General features: G+C 57.8%; 8 protein-coding genes across 8 annotated transcripts; 4 read left to right on the top strand and 4 right to left on the bottom strand.

Annotated features, from left to right (window-relative positions):
- The first annotated feature begins 69 nt into the window (after nt 1-69).
- TRAVEDRAFT_25911 (uncharacterized protein) lies at nt 70-1,264 on the top strand. Its single transcript, XM_008033689.1, has 5 exons — nt 70-236; nt 290-360; nt 428-555; nt 618-884; nt 953-1,264. The coding sequence occupies exons 3-5, from the start codon at nt 439-441 to the stop codon at nt 992-994; spliced, it is 426 nt and encodes a 141-aa protein (XP_008031880.1). The 5' UTR covers nt 70-236; nt 290-360; nt 428-438; the 3' UTR covers nt 995-1,264.
- A 1,221-nt stretch (nt 1,265-2,485) lies between these two features.
- On the top strand, nt 2,486-4,318 carry TRAVEDRAFT_159618 (RWD-domain-containing protein; the record flags this gene model as incomplete). Its single annotated transcript, XM_008034962.1, has 6 exons — nt 2,486-2,560; nt 2,630-3,066; nt 3,138-3,487; nt 3,541-3,685; nt 3,752-3,995; nt 4,087-4,318. The coding sequence occupies 6 exons, from the start codon at nt 2,486-2,488 to the stop codon at nt 4,258-4,260; spliced, it is 1,425 nt and encodes a 474-aa protein (XP_008033153.1). The 3' UTR covers nt 4,261-4,318.
- Nucleotides 4,319-4,861: 543 nt separating this feature from the next.
- On the top strand, nt 4,862-8,921 carry TRAVEDRAFT_159616 (cytoplasmic protein; the record flags this gene model as incomplete). Its single annotated transcript, XM_008034961.1, has 10 exons — nt 4,862-5,206; nt 5,258-5,554; nt 5,611-5,895; nt 5,948-6,157; nt 6,209-6,433; nt 6,485-6,943; nt 6,995-7,195; nt 7,248-7,632; nt 7,686-7,885; nt 7,936-8,921. 10 exons carry the CDS (start codon nt 4,862-4,864, stop codon nt 8,365-8,367), a joined length of 3,039 nt encoding a protein of 1,012 aa, XP_008033152.1. The 3' UTR covers nt 8,368-8,921.
- Nucleotides 8,922-9,611: 690 nt separating this feature from the next.
- Nucleotides 9,612-11,485, bottom strand: TRAVEDRAFT_159612 (ATPase V1 complex subunit C). Its single transcript, XM_008034960.1, has 9 exons — nt 11,320-11,485; nt 11,007-11,258; nt 10,857-10,948; nt 10,709-10,807; nt 10,579-10,647; nt 10,435-10,527; nt 10,289-10,382; nt 10,088-10,225; nt 9,612-10,029 (listed from the first exon to the last, which is right to left on the bottom strand). The coding sequence occupies exons 1-9, from the start codon at nt 11,467-11,469 to the stop codon at nt 9,832-9,834; spliced, it is 1,185 nt and encodes a 394-aa protein (XP_008033151.1). The 5' UTR covers nt 11,470-11,485; the 3' UTR covers nt 9,612-9,831.
- A 281-nt stretch (nt 11,486-11,766) lies between these two features.
- Nucleotides 11,767-13,109, top strand: TRAVEDRAFT_33615 (Rhodanese-like protein; the record flags this gene model as incomplete). Its single annotated transcript, XM_008033814.1, has 6 exons — nt 11,767-12,103; nt 12,162-12,198; nt 12,264-12,463; nt 12,512-12,599; nt 12,656-13,004; nt 13,056-13,109. The coding sequence occupies 6 exons, from the start codon at nt 11,767-11,769 to the stop codon at nt 13,107-13,109; spliced, it is 1,065 nt and encodes a 354-aa protein (XP_008032005.1).
- Nucleotides 13,110-13,318: 209 nt separating this feature from the next.
- Nucleotides 13,319-13,837, bottom strand: TRAVEDRAFT_109008 (uncharacterized protein; the record flags this gene model as incomplete). Its single annotated transcript, XM_008034959.1, has 3 exons — nt 13,319-13,463; nt 13,521-13,677; nt 13,723-13,837. 3 exons carry the CDS (start codon nt 13,835-13,837, stop codon nt 13,319-13,321), a joined length of 417 nt encoding a protein of 138 aa, XP_008033150.1.
- Nucleotides 13,838-16,323: 2,486 nt separating this feature from the next.
- On the bottom strand, nt 16,324-17,412 carry TRAVEDRAFT_159607 (uncharacterized protein). Its single transcript, XM_008034958.1, has 4 exons — nt 17,242-17,412; nt 17,097-17,186; nt 16,826-17,043; nt 16,324-16,769 (listed from the first exon to the last, which is right to left on the bottom strand). The coding sequence occupies exons 1-4, from the start codon at nt 17,360-17,362 to the stop codon at nt 16,530-16,532; spliced, it is 669 nt and encodes a 222-aa protein (XP_008033149.1). The 5' UTR covers nt 17,363-17,412; the 3' UTR covers nt 16,324-16,529.
- Nucleotides 17,413-17,737: 325 nt separating this feature from the next.
- TRAVEDRAFT_159605 (uncharacterized protein) lies at nt 17,738-18,901 on the bottom strand. The gene is made up of 4 exons (XM_008034957.1): nt 18,777-18,901; nt 18,337-18,719; nt 18,033-18,281; nt 17,738-17,968 (listed from the first exon to the last, which is right to left on the bottom strand). The coding sequence occupies exons 2-4, from the start codon at nt 18,525-18,527 to the stop codon at nt 17,866-17,868; spliced, it is 543 nt and encodes a 180-aa protein (XP_008033148.1). The 5' UTR covers nt 18,528-18,719; nt 18,777-18,901; the 3' UTR covers nt 17,738-17,865.
- Between the last annotated feature and the right edge of the window lie 673 nt (nt 18,902-19,574).

Raw genomic sequence — 19,574 nt, 5'->3', positions numbered from 1 at the left:
GCAGGCTCTCGAACGGACTCTGCAGATTTCTCCCATCGGCTTGCTTCCTCCCAGCACGCACTGAACACACGACGGTGCACGAGAACCTAGAAGATCCACCGCTAAGCTGGCGCCTTCGTCCTGCGCTACCCGGGCTCCCCTTTATCTGCACCTTCACACGCTGCTTCCACACCGGCCCATGGTCCTCGTACTCTCATCCTTCTCTCCTGATCCGACGTCCCCAACGAGCACCTAAAGCTAGTCGAGTCCCTTATGCGCTCTTATGCCGAGATGTAATAACCGTTCACAGTACACGGAAGGCTCCGTCGGCGTTTCGCCCTGCCTGTACATATAAGGCCCTTCAGCCTACCATCCAATCTTGTGAGTCTCCCCACCCACACTCACGTCGCACCTCTCTTTCTTGTCTCATCCCTCATCCGTCTCACAGTCATCCCTGCTATGGGCGGATATCTCTGGTTGGTGTGGTACAATGCGACCTCCAAGCTATCTCCCAAACATTGGACGCTAGCCGTGACTTACGAGGCTCACGATCGTGCCTACGCCACAGTGTACGAGGCAAGTAAAGTTATTCTACAATCTCTTCAGCGTGTCTGAACAAACCTCCCGCTCACTTTCAGGTATCGAACGAATACGGCGAATATTATAAATCCCGTGTAGTCCGGCGCGTCCATTTGACGAGCAATCATCCGTCCGGCGCGTATGGAGGCAGGATCCTCCTCGGGGAGATCAACGACAACGTGCTCTGCTCGCTCGAAGCGTATAGCGACACGGCCGCCGAGCTCGTCAACTCCCAGAACCGGAAGCGCGGTCAGGACAGCGCCAACTGCCACGACTGGGCTCTGATCATCGTGCGCAGTCTCGAGGACGCAATGCTGCTGCCCCAGGTGAGCCGACGTGCCGCATTCCGTATCGTGACTACCGGCGGCTGCATCTTCTGAACTTTATGTGTCAGGGCGCGCTGGCGCGGCTGGAAAAATGCCCACGTGTGGGCTGAGCAGGCCCTATCGCGGCACCGTGTTCATCAAGCTATTCCATCCTCTCACCCTTTTGCTCGCCGACCATGCGTGGTCGTTCACTGTACTTCTACCGTAGGGTTATTTGTGGTCTTTTCCTTTGGGCTTTGGGTATCCGCCTCCTTTCTCTGGGTCTAGTGGGATTTATCTGGGCACAATCAGGCAATCCTTTACGCTACTCCTACCTCCATGCAACACATTACGTAAACCCTGTACTTCTATTCGCATGCAACTATCCCCGCGCTCCGGCGCACAACACGAGCCTGATGAACGATGCCGCTGCACTCGGGCCGCTTCGAGCGGTAAGTCGTTTGAGACTGTAACTCCGATGCTACTCGGGCGTATCGACCTACTATATATCCTATCCATTGATACCAGCCATTGGCAGCCACCCCGGAATTCAGGATGATGACGTACGGCATGACCGTCTATTAAAACCGTTTCTCCGGGTGATCGCCTAATCGCTTGCCCTCGAAAGCTCTGCAAACCAGGCACACTCACCTTACTTGAATGTTTTCAGGTACGAAAGCTACCAATACCTCTCTTGGGATTTTCAGCGAGATTATTTGCATGTGCACGATACGTGCATGTTATGTGAGGCCATGAAGTAGCGGCGGTCTTTCGGCAGGACCCACGCCACTTCACCAAAGGTATGGCCAAATCAAAAAACGCTAACTTTTCGGTTTTGTTTGGGCCATATCTCCGTCATCCGGGCTCCGATCCGCACGGTGATAATCTCAGCGTGTAGCTATCGCCTAGACGCGTCGAATGGCGTACTGCATGTCGTGGTTAAGCGTAAACTGGAGCCATAAATTAAGCGCCGAGGTTTGTCCGTTGCTTGCGTTTTTGAGGCCTCTTCGGCGAATTTTTTTTTTGGTAAATCGACTTTTAAAGTAGAAGTTGTTTGTTTGCGGCCGGGTTTCTCTTAGCGCCATACGGGCCATGCTCCTCGCTATCAGTTCTGATTCTTGCCAGGCTCACGAGGGCTCAATTGCGCGCCCAAGGGACGGATGAAGATAGGCGCCCAAAATGGCCATACCTTTGGTGAAGAGGCGTGGGTCCTCTTTCGGCTGACGCATGATGATGCCGGTGCAGGCTATTTCGGCATGATCCTGGCTTCCCTAAGCCATTGCAATTGGCTCATCATATAGCGGCGGTTTCTTCCAGCTCTCCTGGCCATCTACTCTGGATTTGCAAAACCGCATCTTCTAGGATCTCGCATCGCCCCGCTCCCCGCCTACTTGTGCCCAGTTATTTTACTTTGTTGACCTCCGAAATGGGATTGCACGGTCGACTCGCGAACCTGGATACCTAATCGGGTGACCCTAACCCTGTCTTCAGAGCCTTACTCAGCTGTTCCGGGAGGCGGAAAGTATATCGCGGCCGGGTTCCAGTCATGCGGCTACATACCCCTTCTCATCTACCAGACCTTTGTCCCTTCTGTTTCGTTCCTATACCCCCTAGACGCAAGAATGGACAGCGCAGCTCAATCACACGACCTCGAAGCGTGCGCGGCGTTGCAGCGGGAGGAGCTGGACGTCCTGGAGGTGCGTCATGTCCAAGCCTCGTGTTACCCCGGAAGTGCCTAACATACTTCGCGAATTCCCCTCTTGCAGTCCATCTACCCAGAGTGCCTATCCATCGACACATCTAGGGGGCTGATTAGGCTAGAGGTACCTGTGGAACTGCCCGACGCGACGGTCGTCTCAATACACGCCGACCTTCTGACGTCGAACGGCTCATCTAGTAGCGCACCCGCCGGGCCAAGTCCAAGTCCCGCGCATGCAAGCACGCTCACGCTCTCCACACTCCCGCCCATACTCCTCGACGTATGCATCCCCGCAAGCTATCCATTTGCCCCGCCGATCATCCGCTCGGTCCATGCCACACATTCATGGCTACCGCCGGCCCGCTTCGACCTGCATGATCGGCTCGCGGGCATGTGGGAGGCTGGCGAGGGCGTGCTCTACAGTTGGGTAGAATGGATCCGGAGCGGCGAGTTCCTCGACACATTGGACCTCATCGTCACTCTGGACGGTAAGCGAACTATCCGGTACGTCCGCGCGCATCCGTTCTGCATCTCCTTTCTCCGCCACTGACCACCGCGCTCTCCGGCGTCTACAGTATTCCGCACCCGACGCCACAACTACTACTCCCACTACTCGAGACGTTCGACTCTTCAACACAGGCGGCCCGCTTCTCCGCGAACTCATACGAATGCCAAGTGTGCCTGACGTCGATCAAGGGCGCACGGTGTGTCATGTTATCATGCACACATGTCTTTTGTCGTTCTTGCCTCGAGGACTTCTGGGGACTATGTATAAGGGAGGGAGACGTTGCACGCGTAGGATGTCCCGACCCCGCCTGCGTAAAAGCGCAGCGGGAGGCGACCGAAGAGGAGGTGCGTCGTGTGGTGACCGAAGAAGAAGTATTGCGATGGAAATGGCTACGTACGAAGCGGGCGCTCGAGAAAGGTGCGCTCATTGCACGCTATATCAGCCGTTGTGGCGCGCTGATCGTCTCGCAGATCCTACCCTTGTGCATTGCCCGATGCCATTGTGCCAGACGGCTGTGCCGCGGCTGACGGATGTGGAGGAAGGCTCCCCGTGGGAGCGCCTGCGAACCTGTGAGGGGTGCGGTTATTCGTTCTGCTCGTATTGCAAACGGACATGGTATGTTGCAGCTCCTCCACAGTGTGCGTGCGGGGTGTTGTTGCTGAAACTTACGCCTGATCCAAGGCACGGGCCGGTATCGCAGTGCCCGATTTCCGCCATGAAGGGCTTGCTCATGGAGTATCTGGCGCATCCTGAGGACGGTTTGGAGCGCAAGAAGATGGAAGGACGGTTCGGACGCGCCATGCTCCAGAAGCTTGTGGCCGAGTTCCAGGAGGAGCGCGCATTCCAGGAGTGGTTGGAGCGGTGGACAGGAACGGCGTGCCCTGGATGCGACTTGCGCGTGGAGAAAGCATCCGGATGTAATCATGTGCGTACACTGTTGTGTCTTACGGTGCCTGGTGTGGGGCAGCCTGTGCGACATTGTGACTGGGACGCTGACTGTCTGTTTGTTGTTGCAGATGACATGCGTAAAGTGCGGGTCGCACTACTGCTATAGATGCGGGGCCCGGCTGGATCCAAAACAACCCTACAAGCATTTCTCGACGCCCGGGCTGCGGTGCTTTTCGAAACTATTCGATGTGGAGAGCATCGACGACGAGTGGCAGCCTGTAGAGGGGTTCGAGGTCATATAAGTATGACGCCTGTACATCATGCGCTCGCGGGCCTGGAATAGGAGATTGGTCATGGACATTTCTATGCGCCGGGAATGGAGAAATATTGTGCGATCGGGGGTGGGCGGCGGGAGCGGGTTCTGCGCACTCAGATGCACCCCGCCCTCGCCCCGCCCACCCGGCTTACCCCCGATGGGTCCCGCAGCCCTCGCCGCCATCCGCAAACGTTCTAAATTTTATAAAGCCCCTGCGGACGCGCCGGCCGAGCACCGTCCCCGCCTTGCCGGAGTCGGGCAAGGGGCGGACTCGGCGGCGGAGCGCTAGCCGCGGTAAGGGGCGGTATTAGGCGCCGAATGCAGACGCCGAAGAGACAGGCGCCGGAGGAAGGCGGATATTTGATTCGGCCTCCTCCTTCTCGTATACACCCACTCTCGGTTTTCGTCCTTCAGTCTCGACGACGACCAGCCTCCTCCTTCTCTTCTTCAGAGGCTGCGCGGGACCCTCCGATACCACTTTGTCCATACCCTCACTCTACCCGCATACCCGCTGTCTCCCTAACTCCAAGTCCTGCTTGCTGTATTACATCCCCTACACGCTAAACTCTTCGCCCAGACAACGGACTATGGAAATCTACACCACCTCTTTTACTTATCCTCGTCGTCTGCGACACGCTCATTCCCCCACCAACTCTCTTGACTTTCCTCCCCGCTCGGAGCTCCGCCGTGCGAGCTCGTACTCCCAGATCCAGCAGCCCACCCAGAATGGCCTAGGAGACCCGCAGGGAACGGCGTCGCCCACCGACTACGATGCGCTCCAAAAGCTCGCCATGATGGCCATGAGCATCCATGCCGTGCACGTCTCTTTCACCCCCGCCGACCAGGGCAGGGCCTGGAACTTCCAGATTTCAGGCGCGTACCCGCAGGTCATGCTGGCGAAGGGAATGGTCTTGAAGGGCTGCCCGGTGCAGGTACGTCCCACTGACGACGCAGCGCGGCAACGGTTGCTCACAGGAATGCAGAACCGTGCGTCCATCAAGGTGGCGCGTTCGGAAATCCTCGACTCGCCCGCGTCCAAGCCGTCGCTGAAGACGGAAGTTAGGCGTCGCCTCGACGACATTGCCTCGCAGACATTTGCGCATATCGCCGTCGTCAACAGCCCAATGGCGCTCTCTAACCGCACGCTCCCGGACGGGATTACGAGTAGCGCTGGGTGGTCCGGTCTCGAGTCGGAGCGGGTGTGCGAACTTGTCATTACAGGGCAGGGAGATTCTGTGGACCTCGCACGTGTGCGCCTGCTCGTGATGCTCGACCAGCTGGTGCGTTCTTTTTCAATTTTATGGTCACAAGCGGTTTCCCCTGACCCCGGGTACAGAGCGGTCTTCACGCGGAGTCGTGCGAGATTGACAATACCTTGCATTCTATCATCGCTGGTAGGAAGCGGAGTGTCCTACAGACCATTCAAGAGGAGACCGCAACGAATATCTATTTGCCGTCTCCGCTACAGGGCATTCTGGGCCCCGACTTCAGCCAGTCGCCCTCGAATGGTTCCCCTACCGGCCAAACGAGCAAGGCGAACATGAACACGATTTGGATTACCGGCGAGTTCTTTGGGGTGCAACGTGCACGCGACATGCTGTTCCAGATGCACCTCAACAAGGTCGGTACAGCCGTATTACTTCCGGTTGACGCGTCTGACGCGCAAAATGCAGGGAAAGCAGCTCATCTCACGGGATAGCGCCGTCCTTCCGCGCAAGATGGACTGGATGGTGACAGAGCGGGCCGAGGATCTGAAGGCGCTGATGCACGACAACGCGACGTTTATTCAGTTCCCCCCTATCGGCAGCTCTACCAGCGTAATCACAGTTATTGGTGACCACCGGGTTAACGTTCAACGGACCATCAGGTCTATCATGCAACTGGTGAGTGCTGCGCGCTCGAGACGCTCCGGAAGGCGCTGACAACGGCTACAGGCTTGTCAATTCTACGTCGCCTCTTTGTGGCTACTGCCCGCACAGTTCAACGTGCTTATGCCTTCGACGAGCCTGAACCCTTCGCAAGTTTCAGTCATCCTCAAACAGGTCTCTTACGCGTCGGGGGCGGAGGTCGTCTTCAAGGGCATGTGCTTCGAGATGCACGGCCTAGAGCAGGAAGTCCGCGCTGCAGTTTCTATGCTTCTCGAGCTGGACATCGTGAAGGTTTGTCCGCGTCGATCCTCGGATGGTGCAGCGGCTGATGAACTCCGTCAGACTTTTCATCATGAGATACGCTTCCAGATCGAGTTGGCCAACGAGCACCGCGAATTCATCAGCGGTAAGAAGAATGGCAAGATCAACAAGATTATGCAGACCACGGGCGTGAAGATCAAGTTCGAGACGTTCAACGAGCACAATTTCCTCATTGACATCGCCGGCAGCGATGGTTCAGTCCTTCAGGGCCTTACTCTCTTACAGGAGGAGCTTCCCGCGGAGATCTCGTTCCACGTCCCGGAGTCGTACCACAAGCGCATCATTGGCGTCGGCGGCCGCAGCATCCAGCGGATCATGAAGAAATACGGTGTCTACGTGAAGTTCTCCAATGCGGAGGAGTTCGCGGCGATGGGCGGGTATAACGACAACGAGGACAACGTTGTCGCGCGTACGCCGGCAAAGAACGCGATGAACCTCGACAACCTGAAGCAGGCGGTTATGGAGCTTGTGAACCCTAAGGTGCGCACAAGCGGGATCGTGTTCCAAATAGCCCCTAATAACTGCCCGCAGGACAAGGACTATATCAACGAGACCGTGTCCATTCCGAGACGTTACCACCGTACGCTGCTCGGGGAGAAGAGCATCTTTATACATGACATCGAGGCGAAGACGAACTGCGCTGTTCGGTTCCCGGACAAGGAGACGGCTTCGGACCTGGTCACCATCTTCGGCCCCGAGAGCCAAGTGCAGATCGCCGCCACCATGCTCTTCGTACGTCGGCTCGCTTACGTCTGTCCCCGCTCCGCTAACCCCTCGCCTACAGGACCATGTTCCGTTCGAAGCGGACATGGCCGTCCCGCCGCACCCGGACCTCGCACGCATCTGCCAGTCGCCGGATTTTGTGAACTTCACCGAGCGCGTCAAGCGCGAGCTCCAGGTCGTGATTGCGCCGAACGTCAAGGGTGGCACGGCGAACGGGTCCATGCAAGAGCCGCCTTTGGAGTGCTCCTTCAAGTTCCGCTGCCAGCGCAGCAACAGCGACTTCCTTGCGACGGCGCGCGAAATGCTCGAGCAGTTCCTCATCGAGCACAACGTGCACGTGTACCCGTCCGCGACGTCGCGCACGCACCAGCGCGGTGATTCGTTCACGGACGCGTTCCCGCACTTTGACAGCAAGGTGCTGTCCACCGCGAGGACCCGTCACCAAAGTGCGTCCTTTTCCTTCGCTGTCGTAATTTCTGTGAGCTGACTGCGATGATAGACTCGGCCGACCTGGGTCGTCCGTCAGAGTCGATGATCGACCGGAGGCTGCGCCTTGCGAGCTCCTCGCCCGATGTCAAGGCTCTGTTCAACAACTCGCCGTCGTACATCTACCACCTCGAAGAAGAGGACGATTACGATGTCCCGTCGAACTACGTCGGTTCGTCGAGCAACGACTACTGGCCACCCATGGCGCCTATCGTAAGTTAACGCCGTTCTGAGCGGTCCGCTCGTGGCTAATATGATTATAGGGCACCGGCATGCATCACCGCACGCTTACCGCCGAGGACGCAATCAAGCGTGGCTCAGATTCGCTGCTGGACTCCAAGATGAAGGACCAGCTCACGAAGCCCCGCTCGTTGACGAACCGTGCGCAGTCTCTCGACTTGACGTTCTCGCTGTCGCGGATCAGTGAAGCCCCCCGGTCCGGCCTGTCACGCCCCGACTCGCCCGAGACATCGCTGGGTGGCACCGGCACGAATGGGACCTCGAGCCCGTCATCCGCGACGGCACCGTTGTTCCCGAGTGTGTACGGACCTCCCGCCGGCGCTCGCGGCACAGTGGTCGGTGGCCAAGGGCCTCCGCTCGGGCCTGGCATCCACGCCATGAACCGCTCAGGCTTGGGTCTTGACGAGGACCCCGTAGACGAGGTGTCCCGCGTCATCTCCAACCTCGGTCTGTGAGGCAGCAGCTTCTGCCTCGGGCCAGGTGCTCTTACGAAGACGCGCGCGCGCTATAGAAAGAGGCTCCTCTGGACGGTCGTCTCAAAAGCGCTTCCCAGCCACGGACTCCAATCCACCGCGCGATGCTGGGTGTACATATGTTAACGCTACCGTTCTCCCCGCGCCTCCCTGTCAATTCGACGACTTCGCCAGAGCTCTTGCGCGTCTCCTTACGTTATTTGCTTCTAGACCTCGAACGTGCTCGTCCGCTCTCTCCGCTCGCTCTTCTCCCTTCCCCTCCCTGACCTCCCATCTATCCCAAGATCTCTCCCCATCTCTCATTTTCTCCCATATCTCTCTCTCACATCGCCTCTGTCGTTCTCCGCTCGCTGCTGTGCCAGTCTGTCACTTCCTATCTTCGCCTCCCTTCCGCCCGCCTCGACTTGCGTACCGCCCGCCGAACGCACCACGCACCCTCCCGTACTACATAACTCCCTCTGCGCGCGCCTGCTCCAGACTTTGTGTACCATAGCGGCAGCAGCTAAAAGATGTGTCGATACTATCCTATCCTCTCCTAACCGCTTGTAAGTAGGGGGCGGGGCTGGTCGGCCGTCCAATCCAACTCAATCTCAATCCAATCCAATCATACGTATCGTACCGTATCAATCCAGTGCTTCCACCATCCAGCGTCCGTTGGCGATTGTCAGAGGTCTAGGCGTCCATGTCACTGTGTGTGTGCGTGCGCTGGCGGGGGTGGTGCGGAGAAGCACACGTCCATTAACGGCTTCGCAGGGTTCGTGGAGCCTCTGTACTCACGTCAGCCGTCGAGGCCACAGAGCCGGGGCTCGTCGACGCTGCTCATACCGGAACCTACAATGCAGGCGGAGGCCGGGGATCAGTGTCGCTCGATTTTTCACACTATCGCCGATGTCGACACCCCCGAAATTAAGTGTCATTTTAGCGTCGACCAGCTGGTCCAACAACTACGCCCGGGGGTTTCCATGGAACGCCGTACTGCCACATTGAATCGTCGTCCATATGTGGACGCTGCTGGTATGCCCACCCACGGTCGTGGAACCGGAACAAGGGAGAAGGATGTGTGTGTGTACATAGACCGACCGGACCTCGAGCTTAAGCTTCGAGACCCCGCTCGATACGATATCCAGAAAGGCCACAGAGGGGGTCGCCGCAGTCTTCTCTTCTGGACCAGGTACGGGCGCGGTACTCTCAGGCTCTCGGTTCTCGCGAGAACGGACAGGAGGCTTGGGTATGCAGGGATATCATTGGACTTCGGCCCACTGGCCTAACTATAAGGGGAGTGTAGGGGCTGCGCGCGTCTGCGTATCGTACGTGGTACAGTCTTCTGTCCGTGCGCCTCCGGGAGCGCGTAGCTCAGCCACCGCGCACGGGCTCCGAGTCGACGCGCTAGCCCCGTCATCGCGCTGCAGGCGACGGAAAAGGGTCGCAGGGAAACCTCATTCGCGCCTAGAGCACTATCCAGGGTATCTCGTACAGGACGAAGTCGAAGAACTCCTGTTCGAGCAGGTTCTGGTACTCGCCGCCGGCGTCCTCCCCTGTACCGCCGGACTGGTTCTTCAGCTTGTCCGGGTTCGCGCGGCGGCCGAGGTACGCGAACTGCGCCTGCAGGGTGGCCAGGGTCCGTTTCGTTGCTTTGGGCTCGGGCTACAAGCATTGGTCAGGCACGTAGGGAGCGAAGATGTCTGAGGCGCTTGGTGCGCACCTTGATGAAGAAGCCGATGTAATGCGCGGGGAGGCCGTATCGCAGTACGCTCTCGATGTAGAGCTGGACGACCTTGAGGTGGACCAATATCTGGAACGCTTCTGAGAAGTTCGTTCGTGCGAGTTGCAGCAGCTCAGTCTACAAAGACAATCAAAAGCGTGAGTCCTGGGTAGAGGATTGGAAACAACAGAGACGACTGACCCACAACTCCTTCTCTGTCGTATCTGCGGTGTCGAGCTCTTCTCTTTGTTTGTTGATGGCTTCCTCCGAGAAGGTGAACTCGCGGACAATGAACCTGTGCACTGCGGTGAGTCACGGCCCTCCAATGCCCAATGAGATATGTGTACTTGTTGTCTCGACACTTTTGCACAAAGTCATCGTGTACGCGTTTGAAGACAACGGCAGCGAATAAGCTGTAGTCATCATCTGACGAGATTAGGCTATACAGTAGGATTAGCTAAGAGCTTCAAAACTGTGAAGATGTGCCTTACACCGATGAACGAGGTACGACCATGGAGGTGAGGCGCTCGTATTTCAGATTCCAGTCCTTGACATTGTTCCTATAGACTGTAGTTAGCGACTCTATATACATGCAGGTACATCGCCGAGCATGAAACTTACTTGGGAACAGCTACAAGTACAGTTTGGAGATATTCCGAGTCATTGATAAAGTGATCCTGGGTCACGATATCCACGAGGGACCGGACGGACAAGTTACCGCTGTGGAGTAGTTCAGCACCAGCCATTTCATTTCAGGGAACACACGCACGTCTTCTTCCGCTGCATCTGCACCAGAGAGCCCTTCGCGAGGTTGTAGTTGTTCAGCTTCGACTTCATCACGTTGTCGATAGACGTCATTTCCTAATCACACATGCGTAAGACCGCCATATTAAGCGCGATGGAGAGCGGGGCAACATACCTTGTTCAGCACGTCGATCATCTCGCGCAGGGATCGCTGCACGCCGTAGCGACCCTCGTTCCATGACCACCCTCTCAGAACATACGAGTCAACCGGCTGCTCGTTTACAAGTATATGCTGCGCGAGTTTGGACGGGTCGTTGTTGAGCAGATTGCGGAGTGTATCGACGGTCTTCGCGACAGTGGCTGTAAAGAAGGCATCGTGCTTCGGCAGCTCCTCAGACAGGGTGACAAGCGAGTCCAGCGTTCCTGTCTTTGTTCGCATGCGCATGAGTTCATTTCCCGCGCATGATGATACAGGGCGCGCTGTTGACCTTGAAAGACGGGATGGATAGCTGCGCGAGATTGGACGGCAGGACGGACTTGCTGCTCGAGCACAGTTTCGTCGACAGTTCGTGGTAGAGCCCTTCGGAGTCACCAGATTCGGGCACGGAGACGAGCCATGTGCTTTGGTCCGACGGCATCGTGCCAGACAGCGAGGAGAGGGTGGAGGAGAGCGAGCAGGACGTTGAGCACGACGAGTCCGAGCGCGGCAGAAGCCGAGCTATGAGGCAAGAGGGCGCAGGAGCGGGGTTAGGGTTTGATCACGCCGACGATGTTCTAAGCTGGATGGTGGATTCCGAATTGAAGAGCTCTTCTGACTGAGACGGTGCACTGGCCTTTGCGGGTATACGTACTTGACTGTTTCTAGGCCGCGTCTATCACCAGCTGCTGCACTAGTATAAAAGAGCCCCCAGTGCCTGCGACCTAGCCAGTCCCCCATGCTCACCCAGACGTTCGTGCGCCGCAGCCTCTCTCTCACCAAGAACCTCCGCCTCCGAGTCAGATCCTACGCGACCATGTTCGGAGACTATGCCCCGCTCGTGATCACCCCTGCGCAGCTGCACGACCAGCTGAAGGCGAAGCCGGCTGATGGCACGGACATCGTCGTGCTCGACGCGTCCTGGCACATGCCGAACTCGCCGCGCAAGGGCGCGGAGGAATTTCCGCGTGCTCACCTGCCTTCGGCGAGGTTCATCGACATAGATGCGGTCTCGACGCCGCATCCCTTTGTGCCTCATATGATGCCTGACCCGGCGACATTTGCGAGTGCTTGCGGTATGTGTTGCATCCCAATCATCATTTGTACCTCCGCGTTTAACATGTTATGGCACAGCACGCCTCGGCATCTCCCCGGAGACGCATGTTGTGCTGTATGTATCCTATGCACTATGCACCATAGTTTAAACCGATCTCTGAAACATTTATGCCTCGTTAGATATGACACCCATGGGGTCTTTTCTTCACCGAGAGCCCTGTACATGTTCCGCGCATTTGGACATCACCGCTCAAGTATCCTGGATGGGGGCCTTCCTGGCTGGCAGGCCCACGGCGGCGTGACCGAGGACGGCCAAGCATCCGCTGTTGCGAGCCAGCCCGAATACCCGCCGACGACGTTGAGGAAAGACATCGTCAAAGGTGAATCCTGCTCCAAATGACCCAGGACGGTCGCTAAACCTGCGGCAGACTACGGCCAGATCGTGTCCAACTCGAAGCTAGACCCGGCGAAGGAGGCTGATGCGTTCTACGTCCTCGACGCGCGCGCAAAGGACCGGCATGTCGCCCCCTCGCCTTCTCATAACCATGCATTAACCCTGCATATCCTCACAGCTTCCTTGGGAAGGCTCCCGAGCCCCGCCCAGGGCTTCGCTCTGGACACATGCCCTACGCGGTCTCGCTCCCCTTCAACGCGTTCCTCGAGACGCACACCGTTCCGGAGCATATCGCGTCCAAGGTGCTCAAGCCGAGCGGCCAAGACGGACCGTACACGTACACCCGCCTGCGCTCCAACCAGGGAATCCTGACCGCCCTCGAGGAGTCGTTGGGCCCCGAGCGTACCGAGGAGGTTCTGCAAGGCAAGCGCCAGGTCGTGACGACCTGCGGGAGTGGCATGACTGCCAGTGTGCTTTGGCTCGGGCTGAAGCTGCTCGGCGTCGAACGCCTGGGCCTCTACGACGAGGTAAGCGAACAGTCGCATGAGGCGTAGTTAAACTAACACCCGTACCTTCAGTCGTGGCTGGGTTACGCGACGCGCCCGGAGAGCGAGGTCGTCCAGGGGGAGTGATCACCCTATATATGCTACCATCGTGCGCCAGTACTTCTCAAGAGTCGTGTCGCATCTATTTGAATGGAAGGAAACATGCTAGTCGTACATTCTATTATCTGCCGCAAAGCCGCAAATTACCGTACACGCTGCCCCTGAACCCGAAGCCCAACCAAAACAGACATGCCAATTACATCACGCCAGCATAGCATAAGTTATCCGAGTCCGCGTCACAGGCTCTCCTTCCCGCCGAGCATCGCCAGGAATGGTGGCGGCGGTGTTCGCAGCTTCTTCGTCACGGCGTACGCCGGGCGCGCGACGTAGCGCACCTCCACGCGATGGCGCTTGCCCTTGCGGAACTGCGTAACGCTCCATCTACCCAGCCCGTGTAAGTCGCGACTCTTTAACCAAAAGTGAATGTATGCGGCTCACCCTTCTGTCAGGAAGAGGTTGTACTCCTTCTCGGCGGCCTCCTGCAGCAGCCGCTGCCGCGCGAACACGACCGCGCGCCGGAGGTCCGCGCCCGTCTTCAGATCGAACATGTACGTGCCGTGCAGCGTCTGGCTGTGCACACCCATGACCTCCATGTCTGTGCGAACAGCCGGTCAGTCTGCGATGCGGGGATGCCAAGCACAGCACGGGTATGTACCTTCGATCTCCTCGTCGGTGTATGCGGAGACAGGCTCGACCGCCTTCGCGTCGACGACTTCCCAGGGGTCGGTGCTCCTGTTGTGGAAGAGCCTCCTCATCGGGCGGGAGACGCGGTGTCCAATCGTGCAAAACGTGGTGGGAACTTGGAGTGGGTGGACGTGGGTTGCGAGGACGCGCGCGTGTGGCTACAGGGCCCGCTGCGCGCACAAGTGGGTAGAAGTGCGAGGGTGCTGCGACGGTGGTAGAGAGTACCAGAGATGGGCTGCGAGCAGCAGAGAGGGTGCACGAGGAAGAAAGGGAGTGAGGAGTGAGGTGGGGGAGTGTGGATTGCCTCCGGAGCACGTCCGGTTAATATGGAGTACGGGCGGGCGGGCTATTACACATGGCGCCCGACGCTCGCTGCGAGTTGATAAAGCCTCGCAGGCAGCTCGCAGGCGATCGGCTGGAGCGTCCACGCAGCCCGGAAGGAGTGCGTGCATGTTTCTAGCAACCAGGCTGTGCACGCCCATCCAGCGCGACACTCCTCCTCGGCCCGTGGGCGAATTGAAACACTCGGACCGAATCACTACTCTCTGACGTGGAGGCTGCAGCCAGAGTGCACTGCGCAGTAGTTGCAGCGGCACTGATCGCGAGCGTACCGCGGTTGACTCGACACAGGCTCGTCCGACGCCGAGGGGGTCGCCCGTCCTGGTGGTAAGCTATCTAGCAGCGGTGGCTCTAACGCGGGTTTTTCAGCACGGGCCGCCGCCGACGATGATGGGTGAAAATGCAGCGCCGATAGGAGTTCCTGAAAACCGGGGCCGCAGAATCAGAGGGACTGGCGCGTCTCCAGCGGCCGCGGGAGGGGGCACCGACGCTAGCGCCGATCGAGGACGGGCGGGCGTCCGCATCCGGCAAGCCGAGAGCCGCGTTGCAATTCCGGCATGGTGGCGTTCAGTAGCCTGTACGCAATCAGGCCAAAAATCACATGCGTGGTGTGTATGGGTGTGTCGCGGAGGCCCTCGGCACCGCCGCTGCGGCTGAATTAAAGTGCCCCAACGTGCTCAGGTCCGCAGAGTCCGGAGAGGCAGCCACGTCTCCTCCTGTCTCCTCCGACATATCCAGCCAAACATTCATGTACGGAACAAGTCGTGGCAATGGCGCAGCCGACACACAAGGCTGCGTCGTTTGCTGAGTGATCGCCATTCGAGTTCGCGGCGGACAAGACCTCCGCGTCCGTTCAGCTCGGCGCTTGCCCCGGCGGTCCGACAGCGTATTCGTAACCGCGATCACGCAAGACACTTTCCGTCCTCCCGCGGGCTTTCTGGACGCATCCCGCGATAGCACCGTGAGTGGTCCACCGGTGGGTGTGGAGCTTCATTATGCTGACGAGCCTCACAGCGTTTTAGAGTTGTATGGGGCCTACAACTGCTAATTTCAATGTTCCGCTACAAGCCATGGGCCCCGTATGGCACCACGATCTTGCTTTTCTACGATTGCCCGTCAAACTGGAACGACGGTACATGGCTGTGTAACATTAGGTGTCGACTACGGGAACCTGCGCTGCAACAAATATTCCACGATGATCTTGATAATTGATCGAACCAGACACGGGGGTCCACTTACGCCCACATTGCCCTAACACTGTCAACAGCAGACTCGATGAATGTGAGTGATGCCACTGACTCCGTTTTCCCCTCCCTCCCTCTTGCCAAGTGCTCGGCTTCTGCTCTTACAGGAGCTCTATCATACTCCGGAGAACGCATCAAGCCCTGAGCCCTCATGAAGCTGCCCTCATAGGTTCCTCTACAGCACAGGCCTTCAGGTGCGCCATTAGCTTCGTCATCAGATGCCCGAGCTCGCTCCTGATCATTGCATCTTGCTGCGGTTCGTCGCTCGATGAATTTCTTACATGATCAATACCGCTCTCACCTCCGCGAAGTGCACCGGCAACACTTGATGGCTTCACGATCACACCCCGTGAACTCCTCTTGGAAGGTCCACTCTGGACTGCGCATCTGGAGACACTAGTAAGGGCTAAACACACACTACTAGTGCTGTATCACTGAGCTGTGAGATTGAAGTGAGCATATATCATGTCCATTTGAACTCATTGCTCCCGGAAACGCTGAATGCCAATGACGAGAATGAAAGTAGGCTGCTGAGTCCAGTTCAGACCGTCCTCACCGGCCCAAGTGTCGAAAGGCGACGAGTGACTTGGAGTGCGCCGCGTACGTTTAAACGTTTGGACAGCCCATCAATGGGATGGGGGAAGCAGAGGCCGCGCGTGCGAGTGCTTTTTTTGGTGAAAGGACGTCCGATATGGCTTTACCATTGATTACCCCGCGTTAATTTGTCCTCGCAGTCGAGCCTGAGGGCGGTCATAATCTTCGGGCTTCAATGCAGCTACTGTCAGTCAATAAAGTTTGACTCATGAAAGAACTCTGAGCTAAAGCTCATCAGCAGCTTGAAAGATCATCCTAACCTTCGAGCCCAGTATGGCGCTAGCGCAGCAAGTTCGACACACTTCTGGGGTTCGAAGTCTCAACGCTTCGGCGGTCATCGGTCGAGCGTATTGACCGCGCAGGGGCACCCGTGCCTTGTTCGCAATCCGTCGCAATCCGACATGCAACCAAAAAATGCAATTCGTATGTAGCATCTATCATCCAAGCGTACACGACATTCAAGGTCATCCCAGTCATGAAAAATCCGACACATACATAAGACCCCTAGTATCGTACGCGGACGAGCACCACTACTTCATACAGCTGTGCAACTGCGACTGTCTGATCATTACAACCGAACGGTTGCTTAAAGCAGAGCCGCAATGGCGGCGAGGACACCGGCAGCCCCAGAAAGGCCCATGACGTTCTTGGCGCTGGCCGCGTTCGACGTCTGCGTCGCCGACGCACTCGCGGTCGACGTCCCGGAGGACGTCGCGGTCGCGGTGGCCACGGCGGTCGACACGGGGGTCACAGCGGCGTCCGTCGCGTTCGTGCAGCTGACGCTGTCCGGGATGGTCGCGCTGTCCGAGAGGGTGAGGTCCGCGCACTATGAAACAGCATTGTGGTTAGTGCTTATTCACTGCGCCCGATGTAAATGCATACCTGGTAGAGCTGGCCATCACCGCCGTCGAAGATGAGCTGGATGGTCACGTTCGCGCCGTTCTGGGCGCCGCTGATGTTCTGTGCCGCGAGGTCGAGGGGGAAGCAGAAGCCGCCCTCGCCGGAGGTCTTGAAGAACGGCACGACGTATTGGAACGCGCCGTTCACCGTGAAGTTGTCGAAGCTGTCGGGGTTCTGCACGGTCGCGATGATGCCACCCACTATACATAGCGCATCAGCCGGAGTGTGAGAGGACTGCATGAATAGTACGCACGCGTCCACTGGGGGTGCTCAGAGTTGATCGAGATCTTCCCGCCCGTGGTCGGGAACACCGTACGGTTCGACACGGCAGTAGAGTACCCATCTGTGTTTCATGGATTTGAGAAGGGTGATTACACATCAAAAATGAGAGCACGTACCACAAAAGGTGGGCTCCTTATCCTCGACGAAGTCGCCCCGGGGAGGGGGGTACTGCAGCTGGAAATGCGCAGAGACGGCGGCCAAAAGACCAGAGAAGAATACCGCGGAAGCAAAGCGCATTTTGGGAGGTTGAGGGGAGCTGGAGGAGATGACCTGGTGTGAAGTGGGGTGAGGAGAAGGAGAAGCGAGGGGATGTGGCTTTTATGCAACTGCGAGGGGGTAGACCAGAGTTAGCAGCCACCGCCAAGCGCCGGTGAAAAAGTTCTTTCACATAGTTTGGTGCGGCCCGGGGACTGTCTCCAAGACATTGGATCGGACGTCTCCTGCCGTGGCCGGTGCCTGTGTCAACCATAATAATACGCGTCTCATGTCCGGATGACTTCCTCCTGATCCATGTGGACATCCGCGGTACGTCGGGGCCCGGGCGGGCGTCGGACGACTGCGCACTGTCGCCCGCCCTTAACTTTGAGGCACTCAAAAGTGAACAACAGCAACGCGGTAACCACGTCCAACGTGTGGGCGTAGATATTCGTGAATTGCTCGGCAGGTAGCAAGCATACATCCAAAAACCAGACTGTCCAACCAATATCGTACATGTACATCTGTCGTAGTAGGCTTCAAACTCAGTGCAACAGGTGGCTCTTGGCGCCGCCGACGCGACCGAAGAGTACCTCCCCAATGCCTGATCCCACAATGATCGATATGATGAAGGCGGCCTGGAAGGTCCTGTGGGAAGGAAAAACTTTTTCAGCACGCAACGATCAGCTGGAAGAGAATTCAGGCTCCTCACATGACTGCCAGCATCAGTGCATACGTGAGCAGCGCCTGGAAGGCGTACAGCAGGCCGCGCGGAATGTCGTGGGAGGGAATGAAAGGGGGGAGGGTGCGGCGAGACCGGCGCTGGCGAGGGGTACTGTCCTGCGACGCGAGCTCACTGATCTTCAGTTCCTCTACGGATGCAGAACCCTTCGGCTCAGCAGAAGCGGAAGGGGAGTGACAGGATGGTTCGGGATCGTTGTCCGACATCAATGCCAAGGCCCTGTCGTTGAGGTCAACGAGGATGAACGGTATTCTCGCTCCGCACCCTCACTCACCTCCGTCCCCAATAAGCCTCAGCAGCACCCCGCATACCGTTCACCCATCTTTCGAAGAATGCGAGGAGAGCCAAGCCGATGCAAGCACCGGCGATAGCCCCCTTCGACGACGGATGCCAAGTAGCGAAGAGTAGGTTATCGCCCCCCGTAAAGTGGAGCCAGGGGACCATCATATCCGCCGTCGAGGTCATGTTTAATGTCGCTGGTACGCGTAGGTGGGAATGCGAGTGTCGAAATACGGCGGTCTTGACGGGGGAGGTGAAGAGATTGCAGCTTGAAGCGCAGGCGCAGCAAGACCGAAAGCGCCAAACATGTGCAAACAGCAGAGGGAGCGCCGTCAGAAGCGCCGATAAGGCCAGGCTGGGCGCGAAGAAGCTCGAAGCCTGCGAGATTCAGCGTCAGACTGCGGCCTCGTGAGATGCACGAGACAGCTGACTTGCCTACGAAGCATCTCGCCAGAGTAGCGTACGAGGTATCGCCACGATGAGCAGGCAACGGTGGATGGAGGCTGCCGTGAATCAGGCGCGATCCCCCGAGGTCAAGATGCCTCATGGCTATCTTGAGCTCATCGGTGTTGACGTGTGCACTCACCTGTGGGCACGACAAAGGTGGGGGCTGATTCGGAGAACTACGCTCGCACGCCCCCACCGCAAACGCTATGTGGGCACACACCTCATAGAGCGACTACAACGCACACGCGGGTCCTTCGAGACAGATATCCACCTCAGTGATGTTGTCAACGGCAACGGAGAAAGAGAGTGGTAGGAAGCGAGAGAAGAAAGCTGGGGAATGAGAGGGTTGCGGGCAAGCAGCAGAGCAATCAATGACACGACAGGGGTCTCGGGCGAGCTTGGTGAGTACTACGCTCCCACTCGTCCAATAACCCCAAGAGTATAGAAGACAAGCAAGAGGGAGTATACACAGATAGACAGAAGGCCAGAGGGCGCGGAGTAAGGAGGAGAAGCAGAAGTAGAAGGGGAGCGACGGTACGGGGAGACGATGGTTGGGAGGAGAGAGACGTGCGCGGGCGATTCTCCTGAGGCAATTGTGCGCCAGCCAATCGCAAAAAGCCGCATTCTGCGTCCGTTTTGCGCAGACCCCTGGGACCCAATCATGTGACCTGCTGCTCCAGCGTCTATATCGCGCTCACGCAATTGCGTCGTGACTTCATTCCGAATTCTACGGGCGAGCAGTTATAACAACGGACGTTCGTCGCGGCGTGTGTTCTCACCTCCCTT

This window comes from Trametes versicolor, assembly GCF_000271585.1.
Source record: "Trametes versicolor FP-101664 SS1 unplaced genomic scaffold TRAVEscaffold_1, whole genome shotgun sequence".
Classification (NCBI taxonomy): domain Eukaryota; kingdom Fungi; phylum Basidiomycota; class Agaricomycetes; order Polyporales; family Polyporaceae; genus Trametes; species Trametes versicolor.
The sequence above is the reverse complement of the archived record's forward strand: the minus strand, read 5'-3'. Positions and strand labels throughout refer to the sequence as shown.

Excerpts from the sequence above, each read along its gene's own strand:
- TRAVEDRAFT_25911 (XM_008033689.1), top strand. The coding sequence starts at position 439 with ATGGGCGGATATCTCTGGTTGGTGTGGTACAATGCGACCTCCAAGCTA. Across the intron at positions 556-617 it reads CCTACGCCACAGTGTACGAG|GTATCGAACGAATACGGCGA; the intron begins GCAAGTAAAGTT and ends GCTCACTTTCAG. Across the intron at positions 885-952 it reads ACGCAATGCTGCTGCCCCAG|GGCGCGCTGGCGCGGCTGGA; the intron begins GTGAGCCGACGT and ends TTTATGTGTCAG.
- TRAVEDRAFT_159612 (XM_008034960.1), bottom strand. The coding sequence starts at position 11,469 with ATGCCGTCGGACCAAAGCACATGGCTCGTCTCCGTGCCCGAATCTGGT. Across the intron at positions 10,949-11,006 it reads TGATCGACGTGCTGAACAAG|GAAATGACGTCTATCGACAA; the intron begins GTATGTTGCCCC and ends ATGTGTGATTAG. Across the intron at positions 10,808-10,856 it reads CAGATGCAGCGGAAGAAGAC|CGGTAACTTGTCCGTCCGGT; the intron begins GTGCGTGTGTTC and ends ACTACTCCACAG.
- TRAVEDRAFT_159605 (XM_008034957.1), bottom strand. The coding sequence starts at position 18,527 with ATGACCTCGACGGCGGATATGATGGTCCCCTGGCTCCACTTTACGGGG. Across the intron at positions 18,282-18,336 it reads GAGGCTTATTGGGGACGGAG|GGCCTTGGCATTGATGTCGG; the intron begins GTGAGTGAGGGT and ends CCTCAACGACAG. Across the intron at positions 17,969-18,032 it reads GCACTGATGCTGGCAGTCAT|GACCTTCCAGGCCGCCTTCA; the intron begins GTGAGGAGCCTG and ends TCCTTCCCACAG.
- TRAVEDRAFT_159607 (XM_008034958.1), bottom strand. The coding sequence starts at position 17,362 with ATGCGCTTTGCTTCCGCGGTATTCTTCTCTGGTCTTTTGGCCGCCGTC. Across the intron at positions 17,187-17,241 it reads TAAGGAGCCCACCTTTTGTG|ATGGGTACTCTACTGCCGTG; the intron begins GTACGTGCTCTC and ends CATGAAACACAG. Across the intron at positions 16,770-16,825 it reads GTGATGGCCAGCTCTACCAG|TGCGCGGACCTCACCCTCTC; the intron begins GTATGCATTTAC and ends GCTGTTTCATAG.